Source organism: Gigantopelta aegis, chromosome 3, assembly GCF_016097555.1.
Source record: "Gigantopelta aegis isolate Gae_Host chromosome 3, Gae_host_genome, whole genome shotgun sequence".
Lineage (NCBI taxonomy): Eukaryota > Metazoa > Mollusca > Gastropoda > Neomphalida > Peltospiridae > Gigantopelta > Gigantopelta aegis.
Window position 1 is genome coordinate 13606576 of NC_054701.1, and position 14036 is coordinate 13620611.

The following is a 14036-nucleotide window of genomic DNA, read 5'->3' on the forward strand; positions in this document are numbered from 1 at the left end:
AATTATAAGCACTTACATGTATGTTCTCAGTGAAATACACGTATATAGATGTGTACATTCTAATTCACTTGTGCATCTGTTATATCAGTCTTAAAGTGATAGACCCTAGTTTTTAAACATCAGGACATAGTTTACACCATCAGCTCTAGCCATTTTTATAATTAAAATCAGACATTAATTAGAATTTATAGTTTAGCTTACACATTCCAAGTGTTTCTGGTCATCCTGGTCTTTCTAATATCTCGAAATGCATTTCTCATATACTGATGGAAAGAAATAAAGGATCACACAGATTACAAGAAGAAATAATGACTGCATCAAAAATCAGTTCATATTGTCAGAAGTTGACTGGGAACATATAGGCAGCACATTCAACACTACAGACATTCAATCCCACATTACAACTTGATATGAAATATAGACATTACTATGCTAGTTGTGAATTAAATTTGGTCTACAATTTGATGTGTTCCTTTATTTCTTTCCATCAGTATATTTTTAAAAATGCATATACCTCTTAGATAAAGCTATTTCACCACTTCAGCGTCACAGATGTTTGTTTCACTCTATTGTAACTTTATCAAATGTGTTGCAGGTTTGTAAATTAACCAAACTTAGTCATGTACCTAATTCTCAGTTATTTTCTCCAATCAATAAGTACTGTTTACTGACATACCAAATAAATATAAAACTTCTAGAATGAGTTGCTTTTAATGCAGGAACTTGAAACAGACATGTTGAACTTGTGTGAAGTTTAATAATACAATGTTCTTTTTACGCATAAAAAGTGTGGAGGCCAGAAGTGTCCACCCACATTCTGACGCTGAGGTAGTTGCAATATGCGTTCCCACTCCCTACTAAAAAACAAAACAATATCATCCTCCCCAGCACCCCCGCATCCCATCCCACATCCATTTGCTGGCATATCTTCCAACACCGATGTGTTGATGTGTTGATGGCCTACCTGGACCACACTTCCATAGTGGATGTCGGTTCCAACAACCTTCTTGTACTCCTGTTCATTCTGTCTCTTCTCCAGTTCCGCAGCATGCTGCAACAAGGGAACACACAAATATAATCTTTATTTTTTTTAAGCCCAAGTCCAAACAAACAATTCTGACATTTGAGGTTCAGGCATATCCACCATGTACAAGTCTTTATAACTAAGGCTATCTGCTTAGCTACTGGGGCCAGCTGTTCAGCTCATGGGTTAATGGTTAGTTATGAGTGGTTAAATCAGGTTCTTACATGTAAAAAAACATAAAATGTTTTTATAACAAATTGTTGTCTCAATTTACACAGGTTATGAGGACAACAAAGTAAATAATAATAATAATAATAATAATAATAATAATAATAATAATAATAATAACTTTATTTAATGAGGGTGACAGGTTTAGCATAAGCTAATCTTCCACTTGGCCCTCAACAATACATTGAAACACTGGAAAAGAAAATACATATATACTAAGTACTATACTATTATAATAAATGCATACATACATACTGACTAGAGAAATCTTACATTTAACAGACATCTGTTAGTTGTGTAATACTGACACTAAAGTCTCAAAACATAATTATTATATAGAATAAAAACTAATCAGCCAAATAAGCATCCATGAGATATTGTTTTAAGCTGCATTTAAAGTTCGCAACTGACTTCTGGTGTCTAATATCAAGGGGTATTGTATTCCATATCTGAACACCTGAGTAACTAAAGGATTTTTTATATAGTTCAGTATAAGGCCTTGGTAGCTGAAGTTTGTTTTTGAATGAATGAATGAATGAATGAATGTTTCCACGACACAATAAAATATGTTTTAAAAAAATGTGACAAAATTCATCCAGTGCACCACGACTGGTATATCAAAGGATCAAAAGCTGTAGTATGTGCTATCCTGTCTGTGGAATGGTGCATATAAAAGATCCCTTGCTACTAATAGAAAAATGTAGCAGGTTTCCTTTCTAAGACTATATGTCTGAATTACCAAATGATTGACATGATTAATAATCAATGTGCTCTAGTGGTGTCATTAAACACAGAGAAAAAAAAAAAAAAAAGATGTGACCAAATTGGTTGCATCATAGAAGGCTGGCCGATGATGAATTAATCAATATGCTCTAGTGGTGTTGTTAAACAAAAACAAACTTTTAAGAAACCTAGTCTATACCAGCATTAAGGCCGCCAGAGAGAGTATCCAGAGAAATGATCTGTATGATTAATGTCACTGTATAATACTCTCAGCACATGAAGCCAGTGTATGTATCCAGTCAACATAATGGTCTTAGCACCAATCTGTGCATTATCCTCCTGCAGCCATAGAGCTGTACAGGCAGACATCTGGGCAAGTCAGCACTGGAGCTGCTGCCAAGATAATTGCTGTAAACACATCTCTGTTAGGTGGAATCCACAAATCACTGCCTAAATAGTTTACTTAAAACAACATTAACACTGCTAGATTTAGAGCTATTCTGCCATAAAGCCAGCATTCGGAGCACTGCTAAAGCAATACATGTCCCCTACTGGGCCCGATTTTTTTTTATCTCCTAATTTCAAGGACCATTTCTCTGTGAAAAATGGGAAAATTAATCACCATGGAAATCAAAACTTGATTTGTAACAGTACATAATAAAGCTATACACAAAATTTCAGCTGGGTATCTTGAGGCATTACGGGGTGGGGTGGGGGAGTCTGGAGAACTCTATGTGGACAGACAAGGACAACAATGAAACCTATAGTCTCCTTCTGTTGGAATGGTAGGGGACTAATAAAAACAAACAATAAACCTCCAGTTTTCTGCAAAACAAGTTCTAGGCTTCCTAAAGCATAACAAGTTGAAAAAATTGCTTTGTAATCAATAAATTTAATTATATTTAACAGTAATTTTTTTAAATGTAAATGTCAATATTTTCTTCAAACACAAAAATTTTAACAGCAATTGGAATTTTGCACTAAAAGATTTTCAATAATCAGAACATAGATGTGACATGCCTCCAGTTTATTGTTATCATAGGGAGATGCAACGTGACATCATATGAATACTGACATTATTCAAGTACCAGTACTGCTATTTGTTTTAGGAAATGCCCATCTGGGTCAGCAGTGTTTATCTAGAAGTCTTAGAGTAACCAGACAGTATGAAGATCAGAGGAGGAGCGATTGGCCAAGGTACAAAGGGTCAAAGGATCGATCACCCATAATGGACATTTTATCATCCAACTAGTGCACCACAACAGTTACTGGTACATATCAAAGGCTGTTGGTATATACATGTACTCAACTGTCTATGGTGTGTATAATATCATAAAAGATATCATTTTCATTTCAACTTATTTTCATGCTTATATCCAATTAAGGTTCAAGCATGTTGTCCTGGGCACACACCTTAGCTATCTGGGCTGCCTGTCCAGGACAGTGGGTTAGTTGTTAGTTGGTTAGTGAGAGAGAAGAGGGTGTAGTGGCCTTACACCTATCCAATGAGTCCCTAAGAACTTGGTCTGGGTTGGGCTGCGAACCCTGTACCTATCAGCCTGTAGTCAGATGGCTTTACCACTGTGCCACCGAGACCGGTTAAAAGATATCTTGTTTCTTTCAGGAAGAGTATAGCCTTAAGCAGGGCTAGCTCTGGGTGTTTAGAAAATGTTTGCAAATTATCCATTACATTTCAAAAATTGCAGAAGTCCTCCATTATTTTCCTACAAAATATCAATCATAATATCAAATTATTTCATCAAATTAAAAATAAAGTTTGCCGCTGTGTTTAACATTCACAATTTGCAAATTTGGCAAGTGGCAGAGCTATATAACCCTGCTAAGGCCATGATCAGATTTAACCGTTTTTTCATTCACACCCACTTTTATATATATATATATATATATATATATATATATATATATATATATGTTATTTGTCCATCAAATTTGTACTGAAATCAGTAGGTGCAAACAGACCTGATTCCACCCCACCTCCCCTTCCTCTGATGGAAAACTGACAATGTGTGCGGAAGTGGTATGGATGTAAAAAAAAACCCCAAAAAACCCAACCCAACCCTGGATAAATATGATTATGATCATACACTGTGGCTTCAGCAGGCATCCTGTTTATCTACATTGTATCTTTCTCTTGACCAAGTTTTTGGCAGTAGAAGGTTTTATCTCTCTCTTTTGACCATGTGTCGAAATAACCATGTTAAAAACACCAACAATTTAAAATGTGCTGCTCACAGTAAAGATTGTTTTATTTAACGACGCTGCTAGAGCACATTGATTTTTTATCTTATCATCGGCTATTGGACGTCAAACATATGGTCATTCTGACACTGTGTTTTTTTTAGAGGAAACCCGCTGTCGCCACATAGGCTACTCTTTTTACGACAGGCAGCAAGGGATCTTTTATCTGCGCTTCCCACAGGCAGGAGAGCACAAACCATGGCCTTTGTTGAACCAGTTATGGATCACTGGTCGGTGCAAGTGGTTTACACCTACCCATTGAGCCTTGCGGAGCACTCACTCAGGGTTCAGAGTCGGTATCTCGATTAAAAATCCCATGCCTTGACTGGGATCCGAACCCAGTACCTACCAGCCTGTAGACCGATGGCCTGCCACAATGCCACCGAGGCCGGTGTGCTGCTCACAGTGTTATTAAACTACTGCTGACTGGTTTTGGTTTTGTAGTGGTTAAGCCATTGGACATCAGGCTGGTAGGTATTGGGTTGGCAGCCCGGTACCAGCTTCCACCTGGAGCGAGTTTTAACAACTCAATGGGTAGGTGTAAGACCACTAGAACCTCTTCTCTAACCCACTGTTATGGACAGATAGTCCAGATAGCTGAAGTGTGTGCCCATGCAGGACAGCACGCTTGAACTTTAATAAGTATATAGGATATAAGCACGAAAATAAGTTGTAATGTAATAAAGTGGTAATTTAAAATGTGTTGCTCATGGCATTATTGAACAACTGCTGTTCAGGGTGTTATTAAACTAATCTGTATGTACCTTTCTACATGTACCAGTAATCCTTTGACCTTTATCAACCATGAGCAGACAACAGGTAGTTACAGAATCTCTGCCCTCCCATGCACGACAGAATGCATGCTTATAAACTAATTACCTTCATTATCCACCTTGAAAGGAAATCTATTAAGATCTGCTATACGATAATTACACCCACAATTGGACAATGAGATGGACAGAGATAGAGGGAGTATCTTATTATAAATAATGGATTTTCGTCATTAAATAAGAAATTAATACATGATTCTTCCTGCATGTCAGCAAAGCCATGTTTCTAATGAAAAAGAATTTCCTGCTACAGCTATAGGCTTTGGAGATGATATCACAGGGTATTCATGGAGGATGTGTGAGAAACGTAAAGTAAGACAGCTAGATCTATTAGATGCATTGATGTGTGTAACTGTAAGCCAGAAAGTAGACAGTGATGTTCAGTAGCAGGCCTGCCGGAAGTAATTCAGAGTAGTCAAGTTTAAATCCAAGCACGAAGCTGGACTGGGTCCAAGACAGTGTAGGGGATGTCCATGTTTCAAAATTGTAAAAAAGACAATTCTGAGTTTGCCAATAAGTCAAAATTCCAAAAGGTGCAAGATCTCTAGGAGGCCTGGGAGATGTTCCCCCAAACATTTTTAATCTTGATGCTCAAAGCAGACCTTCAGAGTGATGGAACACCTACATCTGTTCGATTTTAAATCAAAAACTAGTGGCTGAGCTAGAGCCTGACTGGCCGTAGAGGTTCCTACAACCCTGAGGAGTCTTTGCCATGAGCAACATCAAATGTGAACAAAACCTTCCGTTCATTTACACAGTATTGTAGTTCAGACAATTTTTGGTCATGTGTACGCACAGCAAAACTTGTTTACCGTACCTGAGCAAATGTTTCCAAATATTTCTATAATGGTTGAAATGAAATTATAGTCAGGCAATCTTCCTTTTATACAGTATAGTCATGTAAACATTTGGCAAATATAGTTTTGTACACGTGGATAAAATATGCATATATGTATATTTCCTCATGAGTGTAAATTTTGGTCATGTAAATGGATAAAGTCGGCATGATTTTTATTACAACTTTTAAATTTAGATTATGAATAGAATTAAACTTACATAAATTACATATATCTGACTTGGCAAAGTCTATGATAATCAAGCTGTATACAACATAATTTAGAAACATGTACCACAGCACAACAGTCAACAGGTGATAAGCAACAGTGTATTTATCAATTATTGACGCTCACTGAGGGCAATATCAGGTTTTATGGACCAAAAAAATTAATACTGACCGAGGCTAACGACCGAGGTTGATATCAATTTTTTCGGTCCATAAAACCTAATATTGCCCGAAATATGGTCAATAATGGTTTTATTATGAAATGACATTCATAAGACTCATACATTCCTGTTTTGTTTATCAGAATCGAAATATGCCATTGCTTGTAATTTCCGCAATGTGAGATTTAGAGACGCCACGTAATCCTATAACACTGTATGACAAGCAGAGGAATGTGGAAATAAACGGTTGAAACATTACAAAGACAAAAATTCAATTAGAGACATTATATGACTAGCAAGAGTGTCAAAATCATATTAATAACAAAATAAACAACAAAATGTGATAAATCTGAACACATTTATACTGAACAATTACTGATTAACTCAAAATGCATTCTTTATTTGTGGGACGGGATGTAGCCCAGTGGTACAGCATTCGCTTGATGCGCGGTCGGTGTGGGATCAATCCCCGTCGGTGGGCCCATTGGGCTATTTCTCGTTTCAGCCAGTGCACCACGACTGGTATATCAAAGGCCATGGTATGTACTACCCTGTCTATGGGATGGTGCATATAAAAGATCCCTTGCTGCTAATCGGAAAGAGTAGCCCATGAAGTGGCAACAGCAGTTTTTTTCTCTCAATATCTGTGTGGTCCTTAACTGTCTGACGCCATATAACAGTAAATAAAATGTGTTGAGTGCATCATTAAATAAAACATGTCTTTCTTTCTTTTTTCTTTATTTGTAACATAAATTCCAGGGAGTGCTGAATCCAACTGTGTTTTGATGTATTATGTACGTTTCCAAATCTGTGAGATATTCCTTACAAAATATGACGAGTGCTGATCTTATCTTCATGGCATCTTCGGAATTAAAACTTATTATGAATAAAGTTATCTTTTTTATGGAAAGACAGCAAAGTGTTTTGTCACAAGTTTGTGGTTGTTTACATTAAAATTAGCAGTTGACATTGCATTTTATCTCGCCTTCATGTAAAATTCTTTAATCTCATTGGTTGTTTGCCGTTGGACAAATCCCTTATACCCCTGTGGGCGGAGCCAAATTCTCTTATACCCCGTCTGTAATTTCCAACAGTTTACAGCCACCCCAGTTAATGCTAAAGCAATAATCAGATTATAAATAGCATTGATAATCAATCAAGTATACATAATTAATTTTATTTTTATTATAAAATACACTATTTCAATACTTTTAAAAGCTGCAATGTTGAACTCTACCACCTAATTACGGTCGTGGTGTTATTGTATTAATGCGCAAATTTTTTAATTTTTTTTTATTAATATCTGTTTCAGACAATTTCGTATTACAAACATTTGAAGTTAAAACCTCGTTTATCGATGGAACTATTTTTCGTCACTGGCAAGTGGTTTCGTTCGCATTCGCGTCCGCGTGGTACAGCTCCATTAATAAATTGTTAAGAATTTTTGTCTGGCGTTATTTTGATTATTTGGCTATATGGTTTAACATGTCGGCAAGATAAATTCGTTGTAGAAGCATCTCTCGGGGTATATGGCTTTTGATGTACCCTCTGTGTGCTCTTTTACCCCCTCGCCTTCGGCTCGGGGTAAAAGAACACACAAAGGGTACATAAAAAGCCATATACCCCTCGTGATGCTCCTACAACTTATAATGTTACCTACTCATTAATAGGATAGATTTTTTTCTCTTCTTTGTTTGCATCGGTTAAATTTCCCAGGGCAATATCACTTTTGATCGGACTGGTGGGACCGACTGAGGGGAACATCATTATTTATGGAAGGTCATGTGACTGGTTTTCGACTAATAAGAATACAGATATATTCTCATTATGTAATAATAGTTATAATTCACATTATTTATACTCTATCTAGGATTAGCATGTAATTATTCATGTAATAAAAGTGGCAATTACATCAGGTTTAAAATCTATGCCCTGAAATTGTTCATATGTTGAGGACATAATTTTAAACCTGATATAATTGCCACTTTTATTACATGAATAATTCTCATTGGGTTAAATTTCAAAGTTATATTAACAGATATATATATATATATATATACAATGGTTATTTATTGTTATGAGTATTAATTAAGAAGCAAATTTAAAACACTTTTCTGTAATTCCAAGTAATGAAGCCAGTAAGAAAACACCCCACAAAAACACACAAAAATTTACAATTATCTTACTAGATGCATATTTATATTACATGGCATGTTAATTTCACAATGTTTTGATTATTTGTTTGTTTATTTGTTGGTTGGTTGTTTCTTTGTTGTTGTTTTTTACAAAACAAATGATGTTAATGGAGTGTTATCTTGCATATAAACTGCATTGTAAAGGTCAAACTGAAGGTTTAAGTCCATTGTGAAATACTTTATCAATCACCCAGTCGATAAAGCTCCACATGTATACATGTACATATAACTACTGGTTACTAATGGTAAACATGCAGCATACACACTCATAGTTGACTAAACATGATAACACATAGCATGCTATTTGATACAGCATGTACATTCATATACTTTATAACTTAGTTATGGTGAACAGATATTCATTTAGTTTTAGACTCTCATTTCTTAAATCAAAGATGTTAGTAGTTTCAGTAACTGACATAAATATTTATTATGTACTACTAATATGGCAGTATGCTATGGCATGGTATATACAGGTAGTATATTACCATACATGAACATGTAGGTGGCTTGAGATGAGAATAATAGATGTTTATAAACAATTATGCTATGAGATCATTTCTCAATCTTGATATACATCATGGGCTGAGATAACAGAAAATAAAAAACCGCAAAACTTTCCCACAGGCATATTGATAGTGCATACCATGACCCTTGAGTAATAGGGAAAACACAAGTCCACTGAGGGCAACTGATTCTATGGCCCATCAAACTGTTGGTATGTGCTCTACTACTGAGCTACAATGGATAGCAGAGATCAAGATAAAGACATTTGACTAGTATTAAAGGTGCCCAGGTATTATGAGAACTTTTTTTTTATCACATATAACATGAAATGGGTATACTCATACCATAATGAAATATGAGGTATGTTCAAGAATAACTTGAATTTCAGGGTCTAATTTTCACCACAGTAAGCTTGATTTGCATATATCCTTTTCAAAATCTTGGCTCAATCCCAGCTCATTTAAATTCATGATTATTTACAACAGTATGAGTGTCAATCATCAAATTTAATTAATAGCTGCTTACAAATTATACGAATTACACCGAGTGAAACTTTGAAATTTCGAATATATATTTTATAACGTAATACAACATATTAAAAAAAAAAAAAAAAAATTCTCGTCGTGATAATGCATTTGTAGAATGAAACAATCAGATTTAAATGTGTTTTAAAATGGTGTAAAAACCACACCAGGGAACATTTTGTTTTCAGTTGAAAATTGATTAGCAACTACTGTTTATTGTTTAAATTTGTGTAGCAATCTCTGAAATTTGCAGAGAATCGCAAAGCGACATTGAACAAAATATGTTCCTTGCAAACCTATATGTGTCATTTAGCAGTGGTATAGATGTTTGAATGCATGAGGTCATGCTACACAATTTGGATTCAACTTGTGCCTGATATCAAAAACTGTTGAACTGACAGATACATGCACATGTATGTAATGACCTCCAGGCATTATGAAGCTGTCATTTCCCGGTACATGTACATGTAGTAAACAGTTATTATCTATTTTATTGTCATACATTCGCCACAATGAAAGCTACATCAGATAATTTGATGTATATTAAATATGTTTTTTCTTCAACAGGCAAATATAAAAGAGGTGTCATTGGAGGGGAATATATATAGCCCCATGACTCTGCCGCTGGCCCCACCATATGATAAAATCTGGATGAGCACCAACCCATTCTATACAAGAGGTTTTGTCATATTCCTCAGCAAGTACAACATGTTGGGTTTCGTGCTAAATCTACCGTAGTTAATAGCGAGCATTAGGAGCAAGCTCTCAGCCTGTGCTCCCATTCACATCTCACTGGCTCTAAGCTACATGGAAGTGAAGAATGCTAGTGACGTTTTTTGGCAGGTACATGTGTATGTATATTGATGTTCAGGTTGCATGAATGGAACAGACGTGTTTAGCAGCTGGGTTTCGTTTGGTTATCCTACCTGCCTATAGATTCAAGATGCCAAATCATTTCAGGTATCAGATTCAGAAACACTATATCATTAATACATCAGCTCCAAAACATTCTAGGTATACATTTTTATATTATGTGATTAGAAATGCTAAAAAAATAATTTGGAGAATGCATGCATATAAAAAATACTTTAGACTAGTTTAAATCTAATATATTTGTACAGACCTGTACAAATTGACAAACAGTGTGAAACCTGCTCAAACAATCACCTTTATTAAGAAGCCACAAAACTAATTAGGGACCACCATTCTATTCTTCCATTTCATAAAACATTGTGCAAATCAGTTGGTGCAAATTATGCAACTCTTAAGAGGCTACCTCTCAATTCTTTATTTTAGCAAAAAGAGACTAGAGTCATGTTTAACGAAGTGATCTTTGCACTAAGATCACCTAAACCTGACCACTGGCAGCGAGATATCTAGCCCGACATATCATGCCAGTCGACATACTGTACAATGTATACAGTGCATTCCCCAATTCATATTTCCCTCTGTTTTGCATAAGACACTCAGCGGAAACAACTCAGTTTCCTGTATCTTTAGATTTTAGTTTTTCAATGGAAAGTACCTTGAAATTTTGACAACAATGGCGGCACATCACGGTCATTTTTAGGGATCGATAGCTGATTGTAACAGCTAATTTGATAATAAATTTGATTGTTTCACCAACAACGAAAAATCACCAAATATTGGGACATGAATCATAGTTCGTTTTAAAAAAACATTCTGGTCAGAAAACCACTGTTACTGGGAATAATGGACATAAATACTGTACAGCTGACCACAAATGCTTGTAAGTACACGCAACTTTTTATATATTTTTTTGGCCTAATTTTAATCAACATTAACTGATCTAAAATATAAAAATTTGAAAAATTAATGAAAATAATACTTACCAATGCAAATATGAACTTTATTATATATATCTATAAAACATTTAAGTCAATATATGTGAGTAAAAATTGTAAGTTGTACTCACTCAACGTGGTTTTTGTCATCTATTTACATTAACTTCTGCTGCTCCAAACGAATATTATTTTTCAGTGTATTTTCTGGTGGAGCATGACCCAACCTCCCTAAAACATTTGCTAGCCATAATCTAGATCCCCACCCGTGTACAATTTCCAGCACACGCCTGACAATAGAGTTAAAATTATACCCTTCAACAGTCAGTAGCATATGTGTGCCTACTTTCAGTGCCGGGCACAGATGTTGTCTGTGAACGGTAATAATTGTTGCATGATTTTGTGATGCCAATGTCGCTTTGAACTCTCAGACACTTAACACTTAATTATTATCTATGAATAGGTGTTCCTCAAGTTCTTCACCATTCATCCGTGATTGTGTAAAATGCAAGTGGTCACTATTTTCAAAAGGTAACACAGAATTCGCCTTACGGTGACTGGCATGGCAAAGTCAAGCTGGTCAAAGCAAATTTTTGCCTTACTTCAACTGCTCGTGTGAGCCATGTATATATACATGAATTTATATATCCTAAAAATGTCTTGCTTGGAAATTTTGGAAATATATTATTCATTTTGATTTTTAAAAATGCTAGGATCTAGAACTGAAAGTTAGTATTTGTTATTCAGATAATTACATGTATATGTCTTATTTTTAGTCCAAACTTTAATTGAATAGAAGAAATTGAAATGAAATAATTAAGACCAAATATGGAGTGTCAGTAAGATCTATTTCTATCTTTAATAATCCCTTAAGTTCAACACTTGTAGATCAGAATTTCTAATGACTGCTAAGTCTTATTGACCATGTTTAAAAGAATAAAATGTTGAACACAAATTTTTCTTGTTTTTAACTAAAAACTAAAACTTTTTATTGTTAAATAACACAATTAATGTATAGAGTATTTGCTTAGAACTTACTCCACTGTCCAATAAGCCTATAGAACACTATTAGCATCTGGTTACAGAAAGTCATGCAAAGTTATTTCTGACTTCTGAAACTAATGAGCACACACTTTAAATAATTAAAACTGGCTTGAGACACCTACATGCAATCGATCAAGAAGCTGAGGATCTGTTGATGTCTGCTTGGCAACCTTCCAAAACTGTTTCTGAGCAACATATCGGTTCATAGGACATATCTTGAATAAGCAGTCTGAAAAACAGAAAAAAAAAAAAAAAAAAAATATATATATATATATTTAACTACATGTAATGCTATATTTAATATGTAACAAGCAAACCAACAAATCATTAATATTTCAGAACAAAAAACAAAAGCCCCTTAAAAACTGGATTTGCAAACAACTGAAAAAGAAAGAAAATATTGGAAAGCTTTCGGTCCAATTTTGCATTATTCACACTGCAATTTTTGTTATTATCATGGCAACTATAACATACTGTCACAGACATTATAATTTAAAACAATATCAAACATACACAGGTACATAAATGTAATATAAATTTGATTTATTTAACATTTTAAGCTTGAACTTAATCACCTTAAAATGTACTTCAATCTATTACATTTGGATTGTGCCAATCTTCAGAATTGTGAAACACCCACCCCTTTACACTTTCATTTCAACTTATTTTTGTGCTTATATCCAATTAAGATTCAAGCACACTTCTCAGCTATCTGGTCTGTACGTCCAGTACAATGGGTTAGTTGTTAGTGGTTAGTGAGAGAAGAGGGTGTAATAGTCTTACACCTAACTAATGAGTCCCCCTTTACACAATACTATCAAAATACTGCATGTTAAAGAAACAAATTTCTTTAAAATACATAACACATTTACTGTACATAATTTATTTCTTCTTCTTTTTGATCAAGGAGGCAGAATATACATGTAGCTGTGTGGTGAGAAAGAAAAGAAAGAAATGTTTTATTTAACGACGCACTCAACACATTTTATTTACAGTTATAAGGCGTCAGACATATGGTTAAGGACCACACAGATATTGAGGAAGAAAACACTGTTGCCACTTCATGAGGTACTCTTTTCGATTAGCAGCAAGGTATTTTTTATATGCACCATCCCACAGACAGGGTAGTACATACCACACCCTTTGATATACCAGTCGTGGTGCACTGGCTGGAACGAGAAACAGCCCGATGGGCCCACCGTCGGGGATCGATCCCAGACCGACTGCGCATTAAGCGAGCGCTGTACCACTGGGCTATGTCCCGCCCCTCAAATGATAGACTGTAGTCTTCAGACTCCCACCCCCATTCTAACCAGGTCAAATGATAGACTGTAGTCTTCAGACTCCCACCCCCATTCTAACCAGGTCAAATGATAGACTGTAGTCTTCAGACTCCCACCCCTATTCTAACCAGGTCAAATGATAGACTGTAGTCTTCACACTCCCACCCCGATTCTAACCAGGTCAAAAGATAGACTGTAGTCTTCAGACTCCCACCCCCATTCTAACCAGGTCAAATGATAGACTGTAGTCTTCACACTCCCACCCCCATTCTAACCAGGTCAAATGATAGACTGTAGTCTTCACACTCCCACCCCCATTCTAACCAGGTCAAATGATAGACTGTAGTCTTCACACTCCCACCCCCATTCTAACCAGGTCAAATGATAGACTGT

General features: G+C 35.5%; 1 protein-coding gene across 10 annotated transcripts in view; it reads right to left on the reverse strand.

Moving 5' to 3' along the window:
* LOC121367544 (inositol 1,4,5-trisphosphate receptor type 1-like) overlaps positions 1-14036 on the reverse strand; it is a 150958-nt gene that overhangs the window by 115176 nt on the left and 21746 nt on the right. For all 10 annotated transcript variants that reach the window (XM_041491792.1, XM_041491794.1, XM_041491793.1 and 7 more), the window contains exons 3-4: positions 12483-12589; positions 965-1051 (exon numbers count right to left, since the gene is read on the reverse strand). In XM_041491792.1, coding sequence (XP_041347726.1) covers positions 965-1051; positions 12483-12589 — 194 coding nt within the window. The remainder of the gene's footprint in view (positions 1-964; positions 1052-12482; positions 12590-14036) is intronic.